At 39.3% G+C, this 20,028-nt stretch overlaps 1 protein-coding gene across 5 annotated transcripts in view; it reads left to right on the top strand.

Moving 5' to 3' along the window:
• LOC106847300 (antigen WC1.1-like) overlaps positions 1 to 20,028 on the top strand; it is a 53,074-nt gene that overhangs the window by 6,395 nt on the left and 26,651 nt on the right. For all 5 annotated transcript variants that reach the window (XR_011497197.1, XR_011497196.1, XM_014866505.3 and 2 more), the window contains exons 2-6: positions 6,360 to 6,674; positions 12,259 to 12,567; positions 12,655 to 12,972; positions 19,363 to 19,455; positions 19,533 to 19,847. Coding sequence is in view for 3 of the 5 variants with exons in the window: in XM_014866505.3 (XP_014721991.2) it covers positions 6,360 to 6,674; positions 12,259 to 12,567; positions 12,655 to 12,972; positions 19,363 to 19,455; positions 19,533 to 19,847 (1,350 nt within the window). In the remaining 2 variants the exon portion in view is untranslated. The remainder of the gene's footprint in view (positions 1 to 6,359; positions 6,675 to 12,258; positions 12,568 to 12,654; positions 12,973 to 19,362; positions 19,456 to 19,532; positions 19,848 to 20,028) is intronic.

Below are 20,028 nucleotides of genomic sequence, written 5' to 3'. Positions count from 1 at the left end.
GATGGGGTAAAAGATTATTAGGTAGACTAGTTTGCAATTTTATATGTATTGTTGGAAGAAATCCTCTTTGAGATGGTGGCTTGCCTCCTCCTGTGCTAACTATTTGGTACTCATGAAGGTCTAAACTGGGGATGATTTCCTCAAGAAGAGACTTGTTTCTGCTACTGCCGGTAGCCCAGGTGATCACCATAGCTCCTCACAACACATTTGAGCCCTTATATGGTCCTGATGTAAGGGGAGTCCTCATTACAGTTCCCACATTGCTCCTCAATACAGGCCCAAGGCATAATATCCTTAAAAGGGCTCCCATCCGAATTTTCCCAGAGCTAACCTGTTTCTCCTGCTTGTTTATATCTTATATATCAGACTGGTCTCATGGATTGTTCCTTGGTTGTTCTTTGAAGCATTTCCTCCACATACTGGAGGGTTCCCCCAGAGTACCTGGTACACTATATTGCTAGATATAATAGTCCTTCATTGCCCTCAAATAGGCACCAATGTTACAGCGGTAAACACAGTTCACAGTAAAGCTCATAGGCTAATGAGGGACCTGGACAACATTAGGCTAAGTGAAATAAGTCCGACAGAGAAAGACAAATACTATATGATATCACTTATATGTGGAATTTCAAAAAGCTGAATTCATAGAAACAGAGTAGAATGATGGTTACCAGGGTCTGGGGGCTGGTGGAAATGGGAAGGTGTTAGTCAAAGGGTACGAACTTCCAGTTAGAAGACAAATAAGTTCTGGGGATGTAGTGCATAGCATTACGATTATAGTTCACAAAACTGTTTTATACAGTTAAAAGTTGCTAAGAGAGGGGCTGGCCTGGTGGTGTGGTGGTTATGTTTGCACACTCTGCTTCTGTGACCTGGGGTTCATGGGTTCGGATCCAGGGCACAGACCTACACACCGCTCATCAAGCCATGCTGTCAGGGTGTCCCACATACAAAATAGAGGAAGATTGACACAGATATTAGTTCAGAGACAATCTTCCTTAAGCAAAAAGAGGAAGATTGGCAACAGATGTTAACTCAGGGCCAATCTTCCTCACCAGAAAAAAAAAAAGTTGCTAAAGAGAGTAAATCTTAAATGTCCTCACTGCAAAATAGAAATGATAACTATGTGAGGTGATGAAGGCATTAACTAACACTAATGTGGTAATCCTTTTGTAATACATAAGTGTAAGTGTATAAATCAACTCCTTGCACACCTTAAACCTACAAAATTTTGTATGTCAATTATATCCCAATAAAACTGGAAAGAAAAGTTAAGGCTACTTTAGGAACACAATATAAAGTCAAAGAATATACTTAGGAGTGGTCTAGGAAGGCTTCCTGAAAGAAATAAAATGTAAGGGGATACGATGTATTGTAGAATTCAAATTGTTTTAGATACAAAGCTAAACACCTATGCCTGTTATATCCATATAACAGAGGTCCCCGTATTCTTGTATGTGCACACACACATATGTTGATATATATCAAGCCCTCCATATCCTTATTTATTTTCTTCTATATTGGTCAAATGTTAACAAATAAGTATGTGAATAAATATATAAATGATTCATGGATATGGCAATGATTTTAAAAGAACAAGCAACAAAAGCAAAAATAGACTAGTGGAACAATATCAAACTAAAAAGCTTCTGCACAGCAAAGCAAACATCAGTCGTGTGAAAAAGCAACCGATGAAATGGGAGAAAATATCTTCAAACCATATATCTGATAAAAGGTTAATTTCCAAAATACATAAGGAACTTCTACAAATCAAGAGCAAAAAAACTCCTAATAACCCACTTTAAAAATTGGCTAAGGACTTGAATAGACATTTCTCCAAAGAAGACATACAAATGGCCAACAGGTCTACAAAAAGATCAACATCACTAATCACAAGGGAAATATAAATCAAGATCATAATGAGATATCACCTCATGCCTGTTAGGATAGCTATTGTCAAAAAACCCAAAAATACACGTGTTAGCAAGGTTATAGGAAATTGGAACTCTTCTGGGTATTTATCCACATTAAGTGGGTAAATTGTATCTCAATAAAACTGTTACCAAAAATCTGTGATTTATAGCGATGCCTCTGTTTTCATCCTTGGTATTGTTAAGTTCATTTTTTCAATCTTCTTGATTAGTATTGCTTGTTGTTTATCAATTTTCAATGAACCACATTCAAAGGGGGTTTTCTGTATTTTCTCTATCTTATGTTTGCCTTCTTTTTCACTAATTTTTGTTTCCATCTTTATTAATTCCAGCGTTCTACTTCCTTTAGGCTTTATTTGCTCATCTCCTAGTTTCTTAAATGGAAGTTTGCATTTTTTTTTCCATTTTCAGTCTTTCCTCTTTTCTAAATCTACGTATAAAATTTCCCTAGGCACTACTTTAGTTGCATTAGAGGAGTTTAGTTACATCATATTTTTATAATCATTATTTCACAATGTTTTCTAATTTTTTAAATTTATTTCTAGACCTATGTATTTTTTTGGAAGAGTGTTACTTAATTTCCCAAAATTTAGGGATTGCTAACTATATTTTCTTATTAATTGTTAATTTAATTTCACTGTGGTCAGAGAAAGCATTCTGTGTGAATTCAATTATCTGAAAGTTTTTGTCCTATCATTTGGTAATTTTTGATAAATCTTCCATGTGCGTCTCCAATAATATGAATGCTTTCATCGTTGGGTGCATGTTATAAATACATTATTTAGTTAAATGTGTTGATCATGTTGTTTTACATCTCCTATATTCTTCCTTCTTTATTGTCTGCTTGGTCTAGCTGCTATGAAAAAGTTATGTTAAAGTTCCCCCATTTTGATTGCGAATTTGCTTATTTCTTCTTTTCATTCTATAACGTATTACTATATACTTCAAAGCTATGTTTTAACATCTTTCTTGGATTTTAATATCTATAACATCTTTATTAAGGGCTTATCCCATTATAATGGTGAAAATTCCCTCTTTAACTCAATTAGTGTATCTTGTCTTAAGGCTACTTTTTGTGATATTGAAATAGCTACTACAGTTTTCTTACGTTAGTGTTTACATAGTACATACATTTTTTTGCATCATTTTACTTTCAACCTTTCTTTGCCTTCGTATATAAGGTGAATATCTTGCAAGTAGCACTTACTTGAATGTTGCTGTTGTATCTAGATTGGCTTTTACTTGAAGCATCTAATCCATTTATTTTTAAATGCAATTGCTCATATCACTTGGGTAGTATCTACCATTTGCTTTTAATTGATCCACCTGCTTTATATTCCTTTTTATCTCCTATTTTGCATTAAACAATTGTTATTGTTCCATATTTTCCTGTTTTCCTTTGATTCAGCAGCTTTAGTAGGTGTGGAGGTTTTCATGTCTTTCTGGGAATCTCTGAGCTTCTTGAATATGTGAGTTATACATTTCATCCATTTTTTAATTCTCAAAATATTATCTCTTCAAATACTGCTTCTGCTGCTCTCTCTCTGTCTCTTCGCTGCTTCTTCTCTTCTCTTCTCTCTAGAACTCCCCTAAGTCACTAACTCTGTCTTGAAAAAACTACCTAAAATTCTTTTAAACCAATTCATTCAATTCTTAACTATAGACTTTTATTGTCAGTTGGTAACTTTTACTTTGGTATTTTTAATATATTTACAATTACTTGTTAATTGTTTTTTATCTTTTCACCAGTTGTTCTCTCCTTTCCTCTTTTTTCCTAAATATGTTGATCATGGTTAAAATTATTATCTGCTAACTCCAACATCTTTATCGTGTGTATTTCTGCCTTCTCTTATCTTCCTTTTTTTCACTTTAATTTGTCATGTGATTCCCATCTTTTTACATGCCATGTAACTTTTTACTGAATGCTAAAAATTGGGTATGAAAAAATAAGATACTGCAGATATATTTTCTAACACCAGAAAGGATTCATCTTTTGCTCTGCTTGGCAGGTGGAGGGGGAGGTACTGATAAACCAAGTGTCTAAAGACAACCTAGAACTGAGCTGGAACAAGTCTGGGTTGCAGTTCTGGTAACACTGAGTCTACCTCTGCTTTTCCTCTGTTCCTATGGCGTGGGTTTTCAGGGATTTCAGTTGAGAGCCTGTGAAGAATAATGCTGCAATGTTTTGGTAGCTCAGCACCCAAGAGAATGAGGGAATATCCACTCTGCTTTCCAAGATTTTTGATATAGTTCTTTAGCCTCCTTCCCTCCACAGATTTTATAGTGGGCAAATATTTGAGAAGAAAGCCTGTTATGTGGGAGTGGCCCTCAAGTCTCCAATTCTGTCACTCTAACACCAAGTAACCCCCAAAGTTATGCTGGCTTCTCTGTCCCAGCAGTAGTCCTCTGCCTTACCGAAGCCCAGATCCTGAGCCATTAACTCATACACTAAATTGGGACATTCCCTTAGAGAAAAAGAAGCTGGAGACCTTTGGTTAACAATGAAATTATCTCCAATCTTTGGAATTTTAGCATATAGTAGTCGCACCTTATCTGCAGGGAATGTGTTCCAAGGCCCCAGTGAATGCCTGAAACCACAGATACCACCGAACCCTATAGGTAGTATGTTTTTTCCTATTCATGCATACCTATGATAAAGCTCAACTTATAAACTAGGCATAGAAATAGATTAACAACAATAACAAATAATAATATAGAACAATTATTACAATAGACTGTAATAAAAGTTACCATAGATCTTAGCAACCTCAGCATGATCTCTTTTCTTTCCTTTCCTTATTAAGTGGAGAACTTTCACCTTTTCACTTAAAAGAAGCACTTTATGGCTTCTCCTTGGCATATCCAAATTGCCAGCATCATTACTCTTGCACTTTGGGGCCCTTATTAAGAAAAATGAAGGTTACTTGAACACAAGCACCGAGGTACTGCAACAGTCGATCTGATAATCAAAAGGGCTACTAAGTGACTAATGGGTGGGTAACATAAGCATGGATACCCTGGACAAAGGGATGATTCATGTCATGGGTAGGATGGAGCTGGCTGGAGGGCTCGAGATTTCATCATGATACTCAGAATGGTGTGCAATTTAAAACTTATGAGATGTTTATTTCTGGAATCTCCCATTTAATATTTTCAGACTAGAGTTGACTGCAGGTAACTGAAATCATGGAAAATGAAACCAAAGATAAGGACAGACTGCTGTATTTAGTCCATGTTGTATCCACAAAAATCTAAAATCTTTACTTTTTTTTTCTATTTTCCAGCTTTTTTAGTTGTACACAGTAGGACCATTGGCCTGCTGTGAATTCCTCCATTCTTCTTGGAAGCAGAATTTCTAGGTTTTATTTTCTACTTCATCATTTACTTAAAGGGCAATCTTGATAGACATTAGTTAACCTCCCTTTACGTCACTTTACTCGTCAGTAAAAAGGAGAGAATAATAATACAGTGAGTCCATCAAAATTGTCTGTTCAAGTGCTTTCAGAGCAGGACTATAACCTATTTCTGCTCTGTGTGGGGTTAGCAATACATGATATTTTTTCCCCAGAAAACAAATAAGTCCAAATTTTGAATCATTGCAATGCCTGACATGAAGTCTAAGTAGCAATTAGATTTGTTTGGGAGAAGGAGCAATATTCTCTGATTCCCAGTGGAGTCTGGCCAATGTCAATCCAGATCATCTGACATCATCTGTCATGTGAGGTTGCGCAGTCTACTTGAAGAGGAATACCGTTTTTGAAATTAAGTATCCAGATCTGGAGTCTGAAGCCTAGAATCATAAGTGAAATATTCTCGGGCAAACTGTGGCCTGTCTTATGATCCACTGATTTTTCAGGTCTGAATGACTATAAGAAAAAGAACAATTCTGATTGGTATAGAATTCATGACTGCTGCCTAAAGCTTCTGATGAGCTTAGCCCTGTTCTTCACTTCATTCCCTTTAATCTAATCCTTCTAACTCTCAGGACGATGGCACCGAAATGTGTGTGGTTCATCAGAAATCCATCCAGCGGCTAGCCTATTACAGTGACTCTGAACTCGTCTACGTGCTCAGAGTAAAGATTCTAACATTTCCTGTATATCTCTCTCAGATGCTATGCAGAACTCTACAAATCAAAAGGTTACCTCTGATAGGACCTACGTAACACCTTCTATCTAAGACTACTCACTAGATTATTTTCAACTTAATTTTTCCTGTTCTTTCCCATTTTTCAACCCTATGACTCTCTGATCGCTAGGAAACCAGACCCAGATGCTGCCCAGGGGCAACAATTCCATATCTGGCCCAGCAGGCTCTGCAGCCTCAGAGGAGAGCACTGCTCACTGCTCAGGTGAGGGGGTCTACAGGACCAGAAAACCCTTCTCATTCACTGTTAAATGTCCCTTTGGCATGACTCTCTCTCCTCAGACAGCAGACAGCTCCGCCTGGTGAACGGGGGAGGTCGCTGTGCCGGCAGAGTGGAGATCCTTCACCAGGGCTCCTGGGGCACTATCTGTGACGACAGCTGGGACCTGAGTGATGCCCAAGTGGTATGCAGACAGCTGGGCTGTGGAGAGGCCCTCGATGCCACCATCTCTGCTTACTTTGGGGCGGGATCAGGCCCCATCTGGCTGGCCTACCTGAACTGCAGAGGAAAGGAGTCCCACGTGTGGAAGTGCCCTTCCCTGGGCTGGAGCCAGCACAATTGCAATCACCAGGAGGATGCAGGGGTCATCTGCTCAGGTAAAGTCAGTGCATTGTCCTGTGGCTGAGAGAATGGAAAGTTCCAAGGAAGCTGGTGTTGGAATACCGGGGCAATAGAAAATGGATGGGCTAGAGAGGCCTGAGACAACTACCCAACATCCCTGAGTACACAAAGCATCTGTGAATGATGGGCTTCGTTTACTTTCTTCTTATAAGTCTCAACTGCCATTCTTGTCTTCTCCAGAGGCCTTACCTGACAAAATACTTTATTCTCTTATCCCAATTAAAATCCATCTTCATAATTTTTTTTATAATTTACTTTTTGTAAGAGTGAAACATTTGCAAATCACCACACATACTCCCTTTGTACAGTGAGCCTATCAGAGAGAGGGACAAGAATGAGGATGTACTTTCCTCGGTTGAATTGTTTCTGTATGTATAGCGTGAGACACTATTTTGCACTAGGCTAGTAGAAGTGGAGGCATAGGGGATATCATTAAACAAATCAGAGAGGAATTTATGGATTTATGCCAAATTGCAAGTCTCCTTGCAAATTTAAACTTAAATCTTCATTCCTCTTTGGCCAGTAGGACCAGAGAACTGTGGATGAAATGCTCTGGGTCACGGGTTCTCCTTCCATTGTCACTAGAAAAGATTCTTTCTCCATTTTTTCTTTTAAAACATCTGTATAGACTCAGACTTTGGAGGGATACTTAGCCATGCACTGGCAAGTCAGTGGTGGAGGCAATAAAACATTAATTTTTGTGTTTTATGGTAAGAGATTATATAGTTTATACCTGATGGCTTAAATGATATGAGAATTGTATTTGGGGGGTTATTTCATAAGAATGGGAGTAAGGGAGTAAACACAATTTTTGAAGAAGGTAGAAAGGCTTATAGTAGCTGAGCAGGAGGGGAATGTCAATAGGAGCTGACAAAGGGCACATAGGGGTCTCTCTGAACAGCACTGAGGATCCAAGTGTGATGTGGAGAATGCTACGTGTGCCTAAGGACACGGGATATTTATACAGCAAGAGCCCAGACAAGGATATATCTGACCACAGTTTTCATTTTGCCTTGGGTAGCATTGATTCATATAAATCAACACCCTATGCAGAGGCAGTTTCCCTTTCTATGTGTTATCCAGGCCTCTCATAAACTCTTCAGGAGGCTTAAAACTGTCTAATTGTTTTCTCCTCCACTAGGAGAAGGCTTTAGGTTAAAGCCCTACAAATATAAGAACATTGTTTTATTGTGATTTACACTCCCAGCATCTACCAAAGTTCCTGGAATATGGCAAACTCTAAAAAGATGTTTGTATTTTGAATAAAACGACATGAAAATGGACTCTCAGTGTTGCCTTCGAATACCTTTTTCCTATCTAACTAACAGACCTGTGCACAGAGTTTAGCTATGCCTCCTTTGAAGCCTCTCCTCTCTCTCCATTTTCATCATTTCCCAAACAGAGGCTCAATTTTTGCCTATTTCTGGGCCTCCAGTGACCCACTCTCCTTGCCCTTTGCTGCACCTCAACGGAAAGGTCATGCTGACCACCTCTAGCTTTCAAGGCTGAGTGGTCAGCCCAAGGTAGAAGGCAAGTTTGGTCTTCAAGGAAAATTTTGATCTTTTTGTATCTCTGAGTGGCCAAATACCACATCCAATGGAGACAGTTCCCCTATCTCAGGCAACACCGTGTTCTGTTCCACCCAGAATAGTAGAGCCTGGAGTGATGGATAAGAGCCAAAAGGATACAGAGGCAGGTGAGGCTGATGGTCAGAGGCCCTGAGAGTTCATTTGGATCCAGATAATTAACAGCTATAGGCAGGATAGAGAAGGCAGTCTTGGTCTGAGAGGAAGAATATACGTGGTATCCAGATGAAAGATGATGAAAACCAACCTGTTCAACCTGTTCATCCTTGCTGTCTTTCTTCTTGAGATAAAATTGAGCCCCAAAGCTATAACAATGAGAGGGGACATTTCTTCTGGCCAAAAGAGCCCTGAGCAGAAGCTGAGATGTAGAAAATGGAGGATCTCCCAGGCTCAGGCACAGGTGCAATAAGAGTAGTTTCCTGAAGACCTGGCCCCCTGAGATCCCTCCAATGACTCAGGTTGACGTCTTTCTTACAAATGGGCTGAATTTGGAAAATGGAGGCCACCTATGTGAGAGAAGAATAGAGGTGACGTACCAAGGAGAGTGGGCCATGGTATATGCTTAACACATGACCTGAAGGAAGATGAGATGTTGTGCAGTAACCTGGGACGTGGAGCTGTCATTGAGAACAGGAAAAGGACAGAAGAGGCTTTCTGGAAGCCAACAGTATTCTCTAACTCTGTAACCTCGAACAACTCACTCTTGTGACAGAACCTCCCCAGGTCTGTCTGCTCTGGCCCAAAATAAGAACACAGTACTTGAGCATCCACAATATTAATTACACCCTTTAAAGCTTGTTGATCTTTAATCTTAGCATTGAAAGAGGCCATATTTTGCTTGGTGTGGGCCTGGGTGCCTTCTTTCTTTTTGATCAAAATAACAGTGTGTATCTCTTCATATTTATGGCCCAATATGTGAACCTAGTTCTCTACAGTGTAAGACATGGATTCCAAATTTTAGGGATTTTTGTTACTTTCCATTTTTGTTATGTTGATCCTTCGGGGCTTCTGTGGCATTAGGTTAAATTTATTAATTCTAAATTCAGTAGTCCTTGGTAAAACTGCTTTTTCTCTGCCACCTCTTCTGCTTAGGCAGAATTTCAGAAATGTGCCCTGACTTTTTTCAGGTCAGGTCAAGAGGACTGATTTCCATTAAAAGGACAAAGAGCTGGACAGGAGCTATCAGTGTAAGCACAGTCTTCACCCTAAAAATTTCACTCCCTCCTTTCAGATGAACCAGTCAGGAGTTCAGCTAGGAGCTCCATGTCAGTTGGGCTCTTCCTCAGCCCTCATTTGTACAGAAACTTCATTCACTTTCCAATAAAAAGAGAAATGGCACCAAACAAGTGGATGTTATCTGCATTAAGGCCAAATTCTATTTTAACTCAGACAACAACTGTGGAATTATCGGATTATTAAAACTTCACTTTTCACTAACGATACCAGTCTTGCACAGATATTAATATGTCCTTACCAAATCATAAACCAATGAAAGGATTTCCGGATCATAGTCAATATGGAAATGTGGGGTCATGTTACATGACACGCTGAAAAAATTTGTGTTGATGGGAAAGCCCTAGAATGAATCTTCTTTACAATCAACTTTATTTTTCAAAAGATATGTGTAAGTTATTTTTTTCTCTCGGTGTCTTACACTTCACTTCTGATGTGTATATATTTAATTACTATAAAATTTATTTTAGAGATTGATAGCAAGTAGGGTTTTTATGTTATTATTTTTAAATCTATCCCTAAGTTTTTCAACACTATTTATTGAATAATTTATCTTCTCTAATGATTTAAAATATTAACTTTTTCAAATACCAGATTTCTATATGTGTGTATATGTGTGTGTGTCTCTGAGTCTATTAGATATTTATATTCTGCTCCATTACACTGTAGTCTATCGTTACACACGAACATAGTTGGTTTTAATATTTTTAATATCTTATCCCCTCATATCAGCCTTCTGTTTCGTAAATTCCCTTGCAATTTTTACATATTCTTCCATGTGAATTTTTAAATCAAGTAGAAAATGAAAAAGAATTAATAGTAATTTGCATTAGAAGGCTCTATACTGATGTGTACAAGACCTTATTGATTGTTCAGCATATATTTCAGTATCTAATAGTGTCAGGCTAAGTAAAATAGCATACAAGAAGTATTTCTTTCTTGTTCTTTCTAAGTTTGTGATCTCATGGGATTAATGTAGAAACTAACAACTTATTATGTAAAAAGTGATTATGAGTAGCCTATGACCAACCTCCCAACCAGAGCAGACTAGGAGTCCTAACCTGAGTCTCTCTGGAGAGATGGAAATGAAGAAATGAAGGACAAGCAGATCATCTTCTCTCTCACCATTCATTCTTGTATAAGAGGTCAAGCTGATCCTTCAATTCTTTAAATCCTGTGGTGTCGTTCCTGTTCTTTCCTGCTCTCTGTAGCAGATTTTTATTTTTTTAGAACATTCTTTCTGAAAATCTATCATACCTGCCTCAAAGTGCGCATACTTATGCAATCAGAGTCCTTTACCAGAAAAAATTCTACCACTTACATAAATAATCATGAGCACACTCAAAAACCAGGCAAGTGTCTAAAAAATTGTTCCTTATGATTTGGAGAGGGGAGGTTCATTGAATTATCTTTCCTCTATGCAAAATATGGTCCCTGGATGACCAAATCATGATCATGAGTCTCTCCCTTGGTCTCCTTCCTTCAGTCATACCTCATACCGTCCCGACTTAGTCTACCACACATCCCACCCACACTCCACTTCCACAAAAGTTGCTTCCCTTTTTCATTCTCCCTTCCGTCCATTTGTAGCTCTTAAGATTGTTTTTTCTTGTTTGCAGTGGGAGAAATGGAGAGTAGCAGAGTTAGGAGGTGGAAGGGAGAAACCCAGGGTAATAAAGTGTGTCCACTTATCTGTGGACAGCTTCTTTCACAATCAGCCCAACTAAGAAATTCTTGTAATTTTTCACCTTCAAAACTTATCAGAAAAATAAAATGTGAAACCTTTTTTTGTTCCACAAATACTGGATACTGGCCATGTTTTCCTCTTTTTTTTTTCATTTTTTCTTTTAATTTTCTTGTTGGATAAGCCAGACAGAGAAACACAAATACTGCATGATTTCACTCATATGTGGGAGATAACTAATACATGGATAAAGACAACAGATTAGTGGTTACCAGAGAGGAAAGGTGGGGCGGGGGTGATGGGCGAAAGGGATAAAGGGGCACATATGTATGGTGATGGATAAAAATTAGACTACTGGGGATGAGCACTATGAAGTGTACCCAGGAACTGATAAATAATAATGTACACTGGAAATTACACAATGTTATAAACTATTATAATCCTAATAAAATTACTTGGAAAAAAATAAATAAATAAATGTGAAATCTTAAAGGCGAACTAGTTATAATATCTATACTTCCTCCCTTGAGTCTGTCTACAGTTTGGCATGCACTCATGATTTTCCCCTATCCTCAGTCACTTGAGGATTGGCCCCTGAAAGAGAGCTGGCCAGAATTCTATCCCAAGAAATCTCAGGATGGTCCTCTAAACTGGTCTGACTGATAGGCCTTTAATCTCTTGAATCCCTTGATTCTTTTTTAACTCTGGATTAGTTCAGCTCTTCATATCTCTGCATCCAAGTTCGAATTCCCACTACAGTGCACTTTCGTTGGGTCTTGGAGTTTCCAAACCCCTAAATAAGGACTTCAGATTTCTAACCAACTTCAAGGTATATGTTCCTGGGATTTAGCCATTCCAAAATGACCTTGCAAATCCTTCTGGAATTCTCATCAGAAACTCGCTCATGAAAATGCAATTCTGACACTAACTGTAAAGTTCTCTCACCATGCCCCACCCCTGAAAAAGAAAAGCTTTCACACATTTCCTGTGAAATGTTGTTTCCAATTGCTGAGCCAAAATCAGGAACACTCACTGGGTTTGTTTGTTTTCTCTTAGGATTTGTGCATCTGGTTGGAGGGGATGGACCCTGCTCAGGGCAAGTAGAAGTGCATTCTGGGAGAGACTGGACTCCAGTGTCTGATGGGAACTTCACACTCCCCACTGCCCAGGTCATCTGTGAGGAGCTGGGGTGTGGCAAGGCTGTGTCTGTCCTGGGGGATGTGCCCTTCAGAGAGTCAGATGGACGAGTCTGGGCTGAAGAGTTCTGGTGTGAGGGGCAGGAGCCTGAGCTCTGGTTCTGCCCCAGAGTGCCCTGTCCAGGAGGCTCTTGCCACCACAGTGGGGCTGTTCAAGTTGTCTGTTCAGGTGAGATGCAGAGCAGAACTTGAACCTCCCTGCATACCGTGCTAAGGAAAACTGGGATGTGGCTGAAATCCTATTTTCTCCCATCAGAGTACACAGAAGTCCGGCTCATGAAAAATGGCACCTCTCAGTGTGAGGGACAAGTGGAGATGAATATTTCTGGAGAATGGAGAACGCTCTGTGCCTCCCACTGGAGTATGGCCAATGCCAATGTTGTCTGTCATCAGCTCAGCTGTGGAGTCGCCATCTCTACCCCAAAAGAAACATACTTTGTGGAAGGAGGTGACCAGGTCTGGAAAGCCCAATTTCACTGCTCAGGGGCTGAGTCCTTCCTGTGGAATTGCCCTGTGACTGCCCTGGGCATTCCTGACTGTACCCATGGAAACACAGCCTCTGTGATCTGCTCAGGTAAGAGAGAGGGAGGGGCTAACTGGTACTTAGGATGCTCCTTAAGTGAAATGTCTCTAAGAGCAGAAAGTGTGGAAAAACTGGCTTCAAAAGTAAGATATTTCATGGTGAGATATGGTTCTTCTCATTGTTCATTCGTTTTTCAGGTCAAGGCAAGAAGTGTTAAGAGGAGTAAGATTTTTTAATAAACATTTTTACTTAAGCATAGTCATAGAGAACAATGTGTAAGCAATAAGTGTATCTCTTAGTCATGGCCCAACTCAGATCAATAAAGAGAGCATTAACAGCACTCCAGAAGTCATCACTACATCCCACTAATCATTATACCCTCCCTCCTCTCCAAAGAAAACAACTTTCCTAACTTCTACTGCCATAGAATGTTTTTATCGATTTTTGAACTTTATATAAAATTATGTAGCATGTTTTCTTTTCTGTCTAACTTCCTTAACTCTACATTATGTTTGGGATTCCTTCATGTTGCTGTTTATAGCAACACTTGACTCATTTTATTGCTGTAGAATATTCCGTTGAATGATCACATGACTGTGTATTGATCTATTCAACTGATGGTAGAAATGTGAGTTGTTTCCAGCTCTTGAATATTACAAATACAATGCTATAAATTACCATGACAGGGATTTTTGGTGCAAATATGTATTGTTTATTTTATGTGTTTAACCCTTTGTGTTTTATTTTTACTCTCTTAATAGTATAGTATTCTTTGATGAACCAAATTCTTAATCTTAATAAAGTATAACTTATCAATCTTTCCTGTACATTGAGTGTGTCTTACATCCTTTTGAAGAGAACTTTGCCTACCCCAAGATCATAAAAATATTTTCTGAGAGTATCTTATAGAAGTTTAATAATTTTTCTTTTGCATATAAAATTGTACAGTCCTTCTGGGATTGATATCTGTGTGTGGTGTGAGATAAGGGTCAAGTTTCTTATTTTAATGTGGATATCCAATTGACTCAGAATCTTCTCCTGAGAAGACTCTCTACCCCACTGCAGTGCCACCTTTGTCATAAGCAGAGTGCATGTACGTCTGAGTCTTTCTAGACTCTCTATTCTGTTCCATTGTATCATTTTTCTATCCTTGCACAAAACTACAGTTTCTTAATTATTGCAACTTTATAGTAAGTCTGGATAACTTTACTTTAAAGGAGCTACTTTACAGTAACTCCTCTAACTTTGTTGCTTTTCTTGCCAATTGTGTTGGTCATTCTTGGTCTTTGGCATTTTCATATAACTTTCAGAATCAGCTTGCAATTTTTCAGCAAAAAAAATAACATAGCTGTATCTTGATTGAGGTTACCTTTAATCCACGTATGAATTTGGAGATGAATCGACTTTGACAATATTGAGTCTCCCGATTCTTTTACCTGGTATATCCCTCCATTCATTTTAAGTCTTCAATTTCTCTCAGAGGTTTTGCACATCTTTTACTAGGTTTTCTCCTGGGCATTTTACGTTTTTAGTGAAGATGTCCTAGGAATGAATCCTCTCTGACTTATTTTCACCTTTTATTTTTAATTTTTTTTATTTTGACATTATTTGGTATTTACAGAAAAGTTTCAATAGTATAAAAATTCCCGGATAACCTTTATCCAGATTCTCCAATGTTAGTATTTTGCTGTAATCTCTGTCTGTCTCTCTTTCCTCCTGCCCCATTTCTCCCTGAATAGGTGAAATCTTTCTGAATTCGTAGCTAACATTTGTAGGTTGCTAATATGATGCCCCTTTACCCCTAAAATACTTGAAGGAATTTCCTTACATAACCACAGTACAATTACCAAATTTCAGAAATTAACATTGCTATAATATTATTTTCTAGTCCATAAGCTTTATTCCGATTTTATTAACTGATCCATGTACAGTATTCATGGCAAAAAAGAAATGCAAGGTAATGTGCTGCATTCTGTTTTCTCCATTTACTCTCCTTTAATGTGGAACACTTTCTGAATCTTGCTTTATTTAATAACACTGGCATTTGTAAAGAATACAAGCCAAGTATTATGCAGAATGTACCTCAATTTGAGCTGTGACAATACAGAAGAGAATTAAATACTGTGGGAGCACAGTAAATTGATATTGGGGTCCATCCCACATGAACACAAATTGGCTTTGACTTTTTTCCAAAGTAGAAATTGAAAAGAAAGCATTAGCCAATCAATCACAAAACATCAATCTTCCTTAACTGTTGCACAGTTTGAGCTGTTCATATTATATTGGATACAGCTGTTGCTACAGGGAGCACTACTTTAAGATTTCTGTAATCTACTGTTAGTCTGCAGGATTCATCAGTTTTTCCCACCGGTCATATGGGAGAGATCCTTAAATAAGGCCTACATTCTTGATGTCCCCAAGGTATCTTATGCTATTTTGAATTAGTCACTTGAGTGGGTTTAGGTAATTCTAAGGTTCCCACTTAGCAGCCCCAATTAGAACAGAATGAAAAGCATAACATCACTTTTCCCAATGGTTTGAGTAAGGGAAGAGTCCTCAATTCAGACATCACATCCATTCCTATAATACATTCAAGCAAGGGCAAGGCAAAAACATACATTATTTTTATTTATAAATTTTTACTTTTAGCCATACTTTTACCTGCAAGCTTTCTACAATTATATCACCATATCCTCCTAAATTAATTATATTGCTTTTTCATTTACCATTGTCAGGTTTAGGTATAGACAGTACATTGAGCACCAAAAATCCCAATATTATTCCTCACCGCCCTCAAGCCATTTTCCCCCTACCAATTGGAATAACTTCCTATCCCCTGATGGTGGCTGTGCCCTGGCCCACCTGTCATTCAGAGTCATAATCCTCTCTTTTACCTTGCATCATTTTAACCTGCACTGGCTCTGACAGATCCATAGATTCCTCTTTTGTGTAATCAGTGAATAGTTTAAATTCATCAAGCCTGGGAGTAACCAAATGAATTTGCCCTGGTCTTTTTACGGTTTGAGGAGTTTGGGGACAGCTAGACCACCTAATCTCTTATGGTGATTCATAAAATTTTGGTGGCTACTCCATCTGTCTCCTCCTGTTTCATTCCATTTTTAATCAACCAGCTGAATACTTCCACCCAGTTTAATTGCCCCAATGTGTTTTTATAACCTATTGTTTCCTTTCTTTGAAAAATTCTAATCATTTTCCCATTGTTTAGCACCATTTGCAGTTGTTGGGCAAGAAGATCCACAACAGTTACCCTGATATCATCTCATCTCCCAAATAACAGCCAGATAGGGAGCCCAAGCAGCAAAAGCCCCTTTTATCACAGGGTCAAAAGCATAGGATCAGGAAAATTTTAGTATCATCATATAACCAATGCAAACATGCTTGCATTCTCAATATTTCAGCACCCTCAGAGGGAGGATTCCACTTAAGAGTGGAGCTGGACAATTCTCTTATGCAGGGCATAAGTCATGCACACCTGCCTTCATATAACTCATCAGCTTGAGAGCTTGTCTCTCCATCCACATTTCTGCAAAAGCTACAGCAAATTGAATGTCTTGCGGAAGACTGTATATGCCCTTCCATTCATCAGAATTTAGTACAAAGGAAATAGTTTTTTGATCTCCCACGCACAAAATCTAACAATAACGGTTTGGGGAAAAAATGTTTATACTATCCTCCAAAGTGTCTTAACCCTCTGACTTAATATCTCCATGTTTTAGGAGTTCCTGATTCTTTTCCCCTGCTTCATGTAAGGTCTTTTTAGTGATCTTCCACTGAATTGGGACCATATTCTGATTGTAGAAGATATCCATCCAACTCTTTTATGGTGTTATGGCCTTCCCCTTTACAGAGTAAATCACTAGCTATAACTCTGAGACTCTGGCAGCCTCAGACTGCTTCTCTTATTTTTATTTTCACTAAAACAGACCAAAGCAGCTAAGGTACCATGTTAACTCATTTCAATGAGGTAAGCATTTTTGGGTAGAAATTGACAAGCCAATTCTAAAATCTACGTAGAATGAAATGGGCAAAACAATTTTGAAGAAGGACAAATTTGGAAGCTACCTGATTTCAGGATTTAACTATAAAGTTGCAGTAACCAGGACAGTACAGTCTTGGAGTAAAGATAGATGCAACAGATCAATGCAACAGAATAGAGAGTTCAGAAATGGACCCAAATACCTGTATAGTAGGTTGACTGTATACAAAGATGCGATGACCTAATTTGTGTCCTCCTCCCTCACAAAATTCATGTGTTGAAGTCCTAATCTGCAGCACCTCAGAATATGACTGTATTTGGAGAAAGGGCTTCTAACGAGGTAATTAAGGTAAGTGAAACCATATGAATGGACCCTAATCAATATGACTGCTATCTTTATAAGAAGAGGAGGTTCAGACACAGACACACATGGGAAGAAGATCATATGAAGACACAGGGAGAAGATAGCCATCTACAAACCAAGGAGAGAGGCCTGGAACAGATCCTTGTCTTGGCCCCCATAAGAAATCAATCTTGCCAACACCTTGGTCTTGGACGTCTAGCTTCCAGAATTGTGAGAAAGTAAATTTCTGCTATTTAAGCCACCCAGTTTGTGGCACTTTGTTATGGCAGCCCTAAAAAACTAATGCAGATGCCAAAATATTTCACTGGAGGAAGTATAGTCTTTTCAAAAAATGATGTTGGAATAAATAGATGTCTGAATGGGTGAAAAATAAACTGCAACCCTTTCTTCACACCATACCAAAAAATAAACTCAGAATTATTACCAACCTAAATGTAAAATTTTAAATTATTAAACTTCTAAATGAAAGCATAAGAGAAAATTTTCATGATCTTGGGTACACAAACATTTCCTAAGGCAGAAAAGGCATTAAGCATTTAAAAAATTGAGCGTTAGACTTCATCAAAATTTAAAACTTTTGGGGCCGGCCCATGCCCGAGTGGTTAAGTTAGCATGCTCCACTTTGGTGGCCCAGGGTTTCGCTGGTTTCGGATCCTGGGCGTGGACATGGCACCACTTATTAGGCCATGTTGAGGCACTGTCCCACATGCCACGACTAGAAGGACCCACAACTAAAATATACAACTATGTACTGGGAGGGTTGGGGGAGAAAAAGCAGGAAAAAAAAGAAGAAGATTGGCAACAGTTGTTAGCTCAATTGCCAATCTTTTCTTTTTCTTTTTTTTTTTTTTTTTGAAGGAAGACCAGCCCTGAGCTCACATCCATGCCCATCTTCCTCTACTTTATATGTGGGATGCCTACCACAGCATGGCTTGTCAAGTAGTGCTATGTCCGCACCCGGGAACCAATCTGGCAAACCCCGGGCCACCAAAGCAGAATGTGCACACTTAACAAGTGCACCACCAGGCAGGCCCCTTAATTGCCAATTTAAAAAAAAAAAAATTTAACTTTTGCTCCTTGAAAGGCAACATTAAGAAATGAAAAGGTATTCCACTGATAGGGAAAAATTTGCAATATGTTTGTCTGACAAAATACACTCAGAATATGTAAAGAATTCTTACAGCTCAAAAACAAGACAAATATCCAGTTTAAAGATGGGAAAAGATTTGAAGAGATACATCCCAAAAGATGATATACAAATGGCCAATAAGCAAACTAAAAGATAGTTTCTGATAGCATCTTGTCATTTAATTCCACAAACATTTCCATCATGGTTGTTTACACTCCTCGTCAGGTAACGCCAATAGCTAGATGCCCTGTGAAAATCTTCCTAATGTCTCCTTTTCCTTCTTCATTTTCCATGAAATCTCTTTTACATGAGCATTTTTTTAATGACAGGCTTTAGGTGAAAAATTGCAGAAATCCTTCAGAAAGGATATTTTGCTTCCTCTAGGCACCTGATTTACGGGTCACCTTATTTAAGAGGAGGTGAAGTGATTAGAAGCTGTGAGCAATAGTCTACTTTCAGTTCACTCTTCCTTCTGTGGTACAAGGGTTCTGGTTAACAGGCTCCTCCTCCTTGGCTGACCCTGAACTACACTTTGTGTTTCCTGAGCCTGTGAGTCCAGCAAAGTCTCTGCTGAGCTTTTCAGCCTCAGCTATTACCTCTGAATTGACAAAGCCCTAAAGGGGAAAGCGGCTCACCTCCGCCCTTTACTTGTCTCTGAGATCTTGCCTCCAAAACTTCTCACTGCCATGGTAGCTCTACAACACTTTCAAACACTATTGATAGGTTCCTGCTTTTCTAAATTCACTCCTAGTGCAACGCTTAGCTTAAAACAGAAAATTTGGCATTGTCAGAAGCAGAACTCTCCATAAAGAAGGCGAACTCTAAAATTACGATAACATGACTACTATGTTACAGCTTTCATCTCAGACCCCACACTAGATTGTAATTTAGTTTGATTCACTTCCCTGTTCTTCAACCCTGCTAACCCTCTGACCACTGTGGTTTCTGCAGGAAACCAGACCCAGGTGCTGCCTCAGTGCAATGACTCTGTGTCCAAACCAGCAGGCTCTGCAGCCTCAGAGGAGAGCGCTGCCCACTGCTCAGGTGAGGGGTCCCACAGGACCAGAAAACCCTTCTCATTGACCTTTAAATGCCCCGTTGGCATGACTCTCTCTCCTCAGACAGCAGACAACTCCGCCTGGTGGACGGGGGTGGTCCCTGTGCTGGCAGAGTGGAGATCCTTCACCGGGGCACCTGGGGCACCATCTGTGATGACAACTGGGACCTGAACGATGCCCATGTGGTGTGCCGACAGCTGGGCTGTGGAGAGGCCCTCAATGCCACAGTCTCTGCTCACTTTGGGGCAGGATCAGGGCCCATCTGGCTGGATGACCTGAACTGCAGCGGAAAGGAGTCCCACGTGTGGAAGTGCCCTTCCCCAGGCTGGGGGCAGCACGACTGCAGGCACAAGGAGGACACAGGGGTCATCTGCTCAGGTCTGCGCTGCACATTGTCCATAGGCTGGTGGAGGAGGTGGGGCTCTGGAAGATGGGAGTCTCAGCCTCCAGGACATGTTGCTGGAAGAGCCATAGAAGAAAGCTTGCTTCCATAATGCCAGTCTTTCTAGCAGTTATGAAGATTAGGCACTCTTTTCCTCCTACAGCAGCTAAGGGTCTC

The sequence above is a fragment of the Equus asinus genome, chromosome 22, assembly GCF_041296235.1.
Source record: "Equus asinus isolate D_3611 breed Donkey chromosome 22, EquAss-T2T_v2, whole genome shotgun sequence".
In the NCBI taxonomy this organism is placed as follows: Eukaryota; Metazoa; Chordata; class Mammalia; order Perissodactyla; family Equidae; genus Equus; species Equus asinus.
This window is presented reverse-complemented; position numbering and strand designations above follow the sequence as displayed.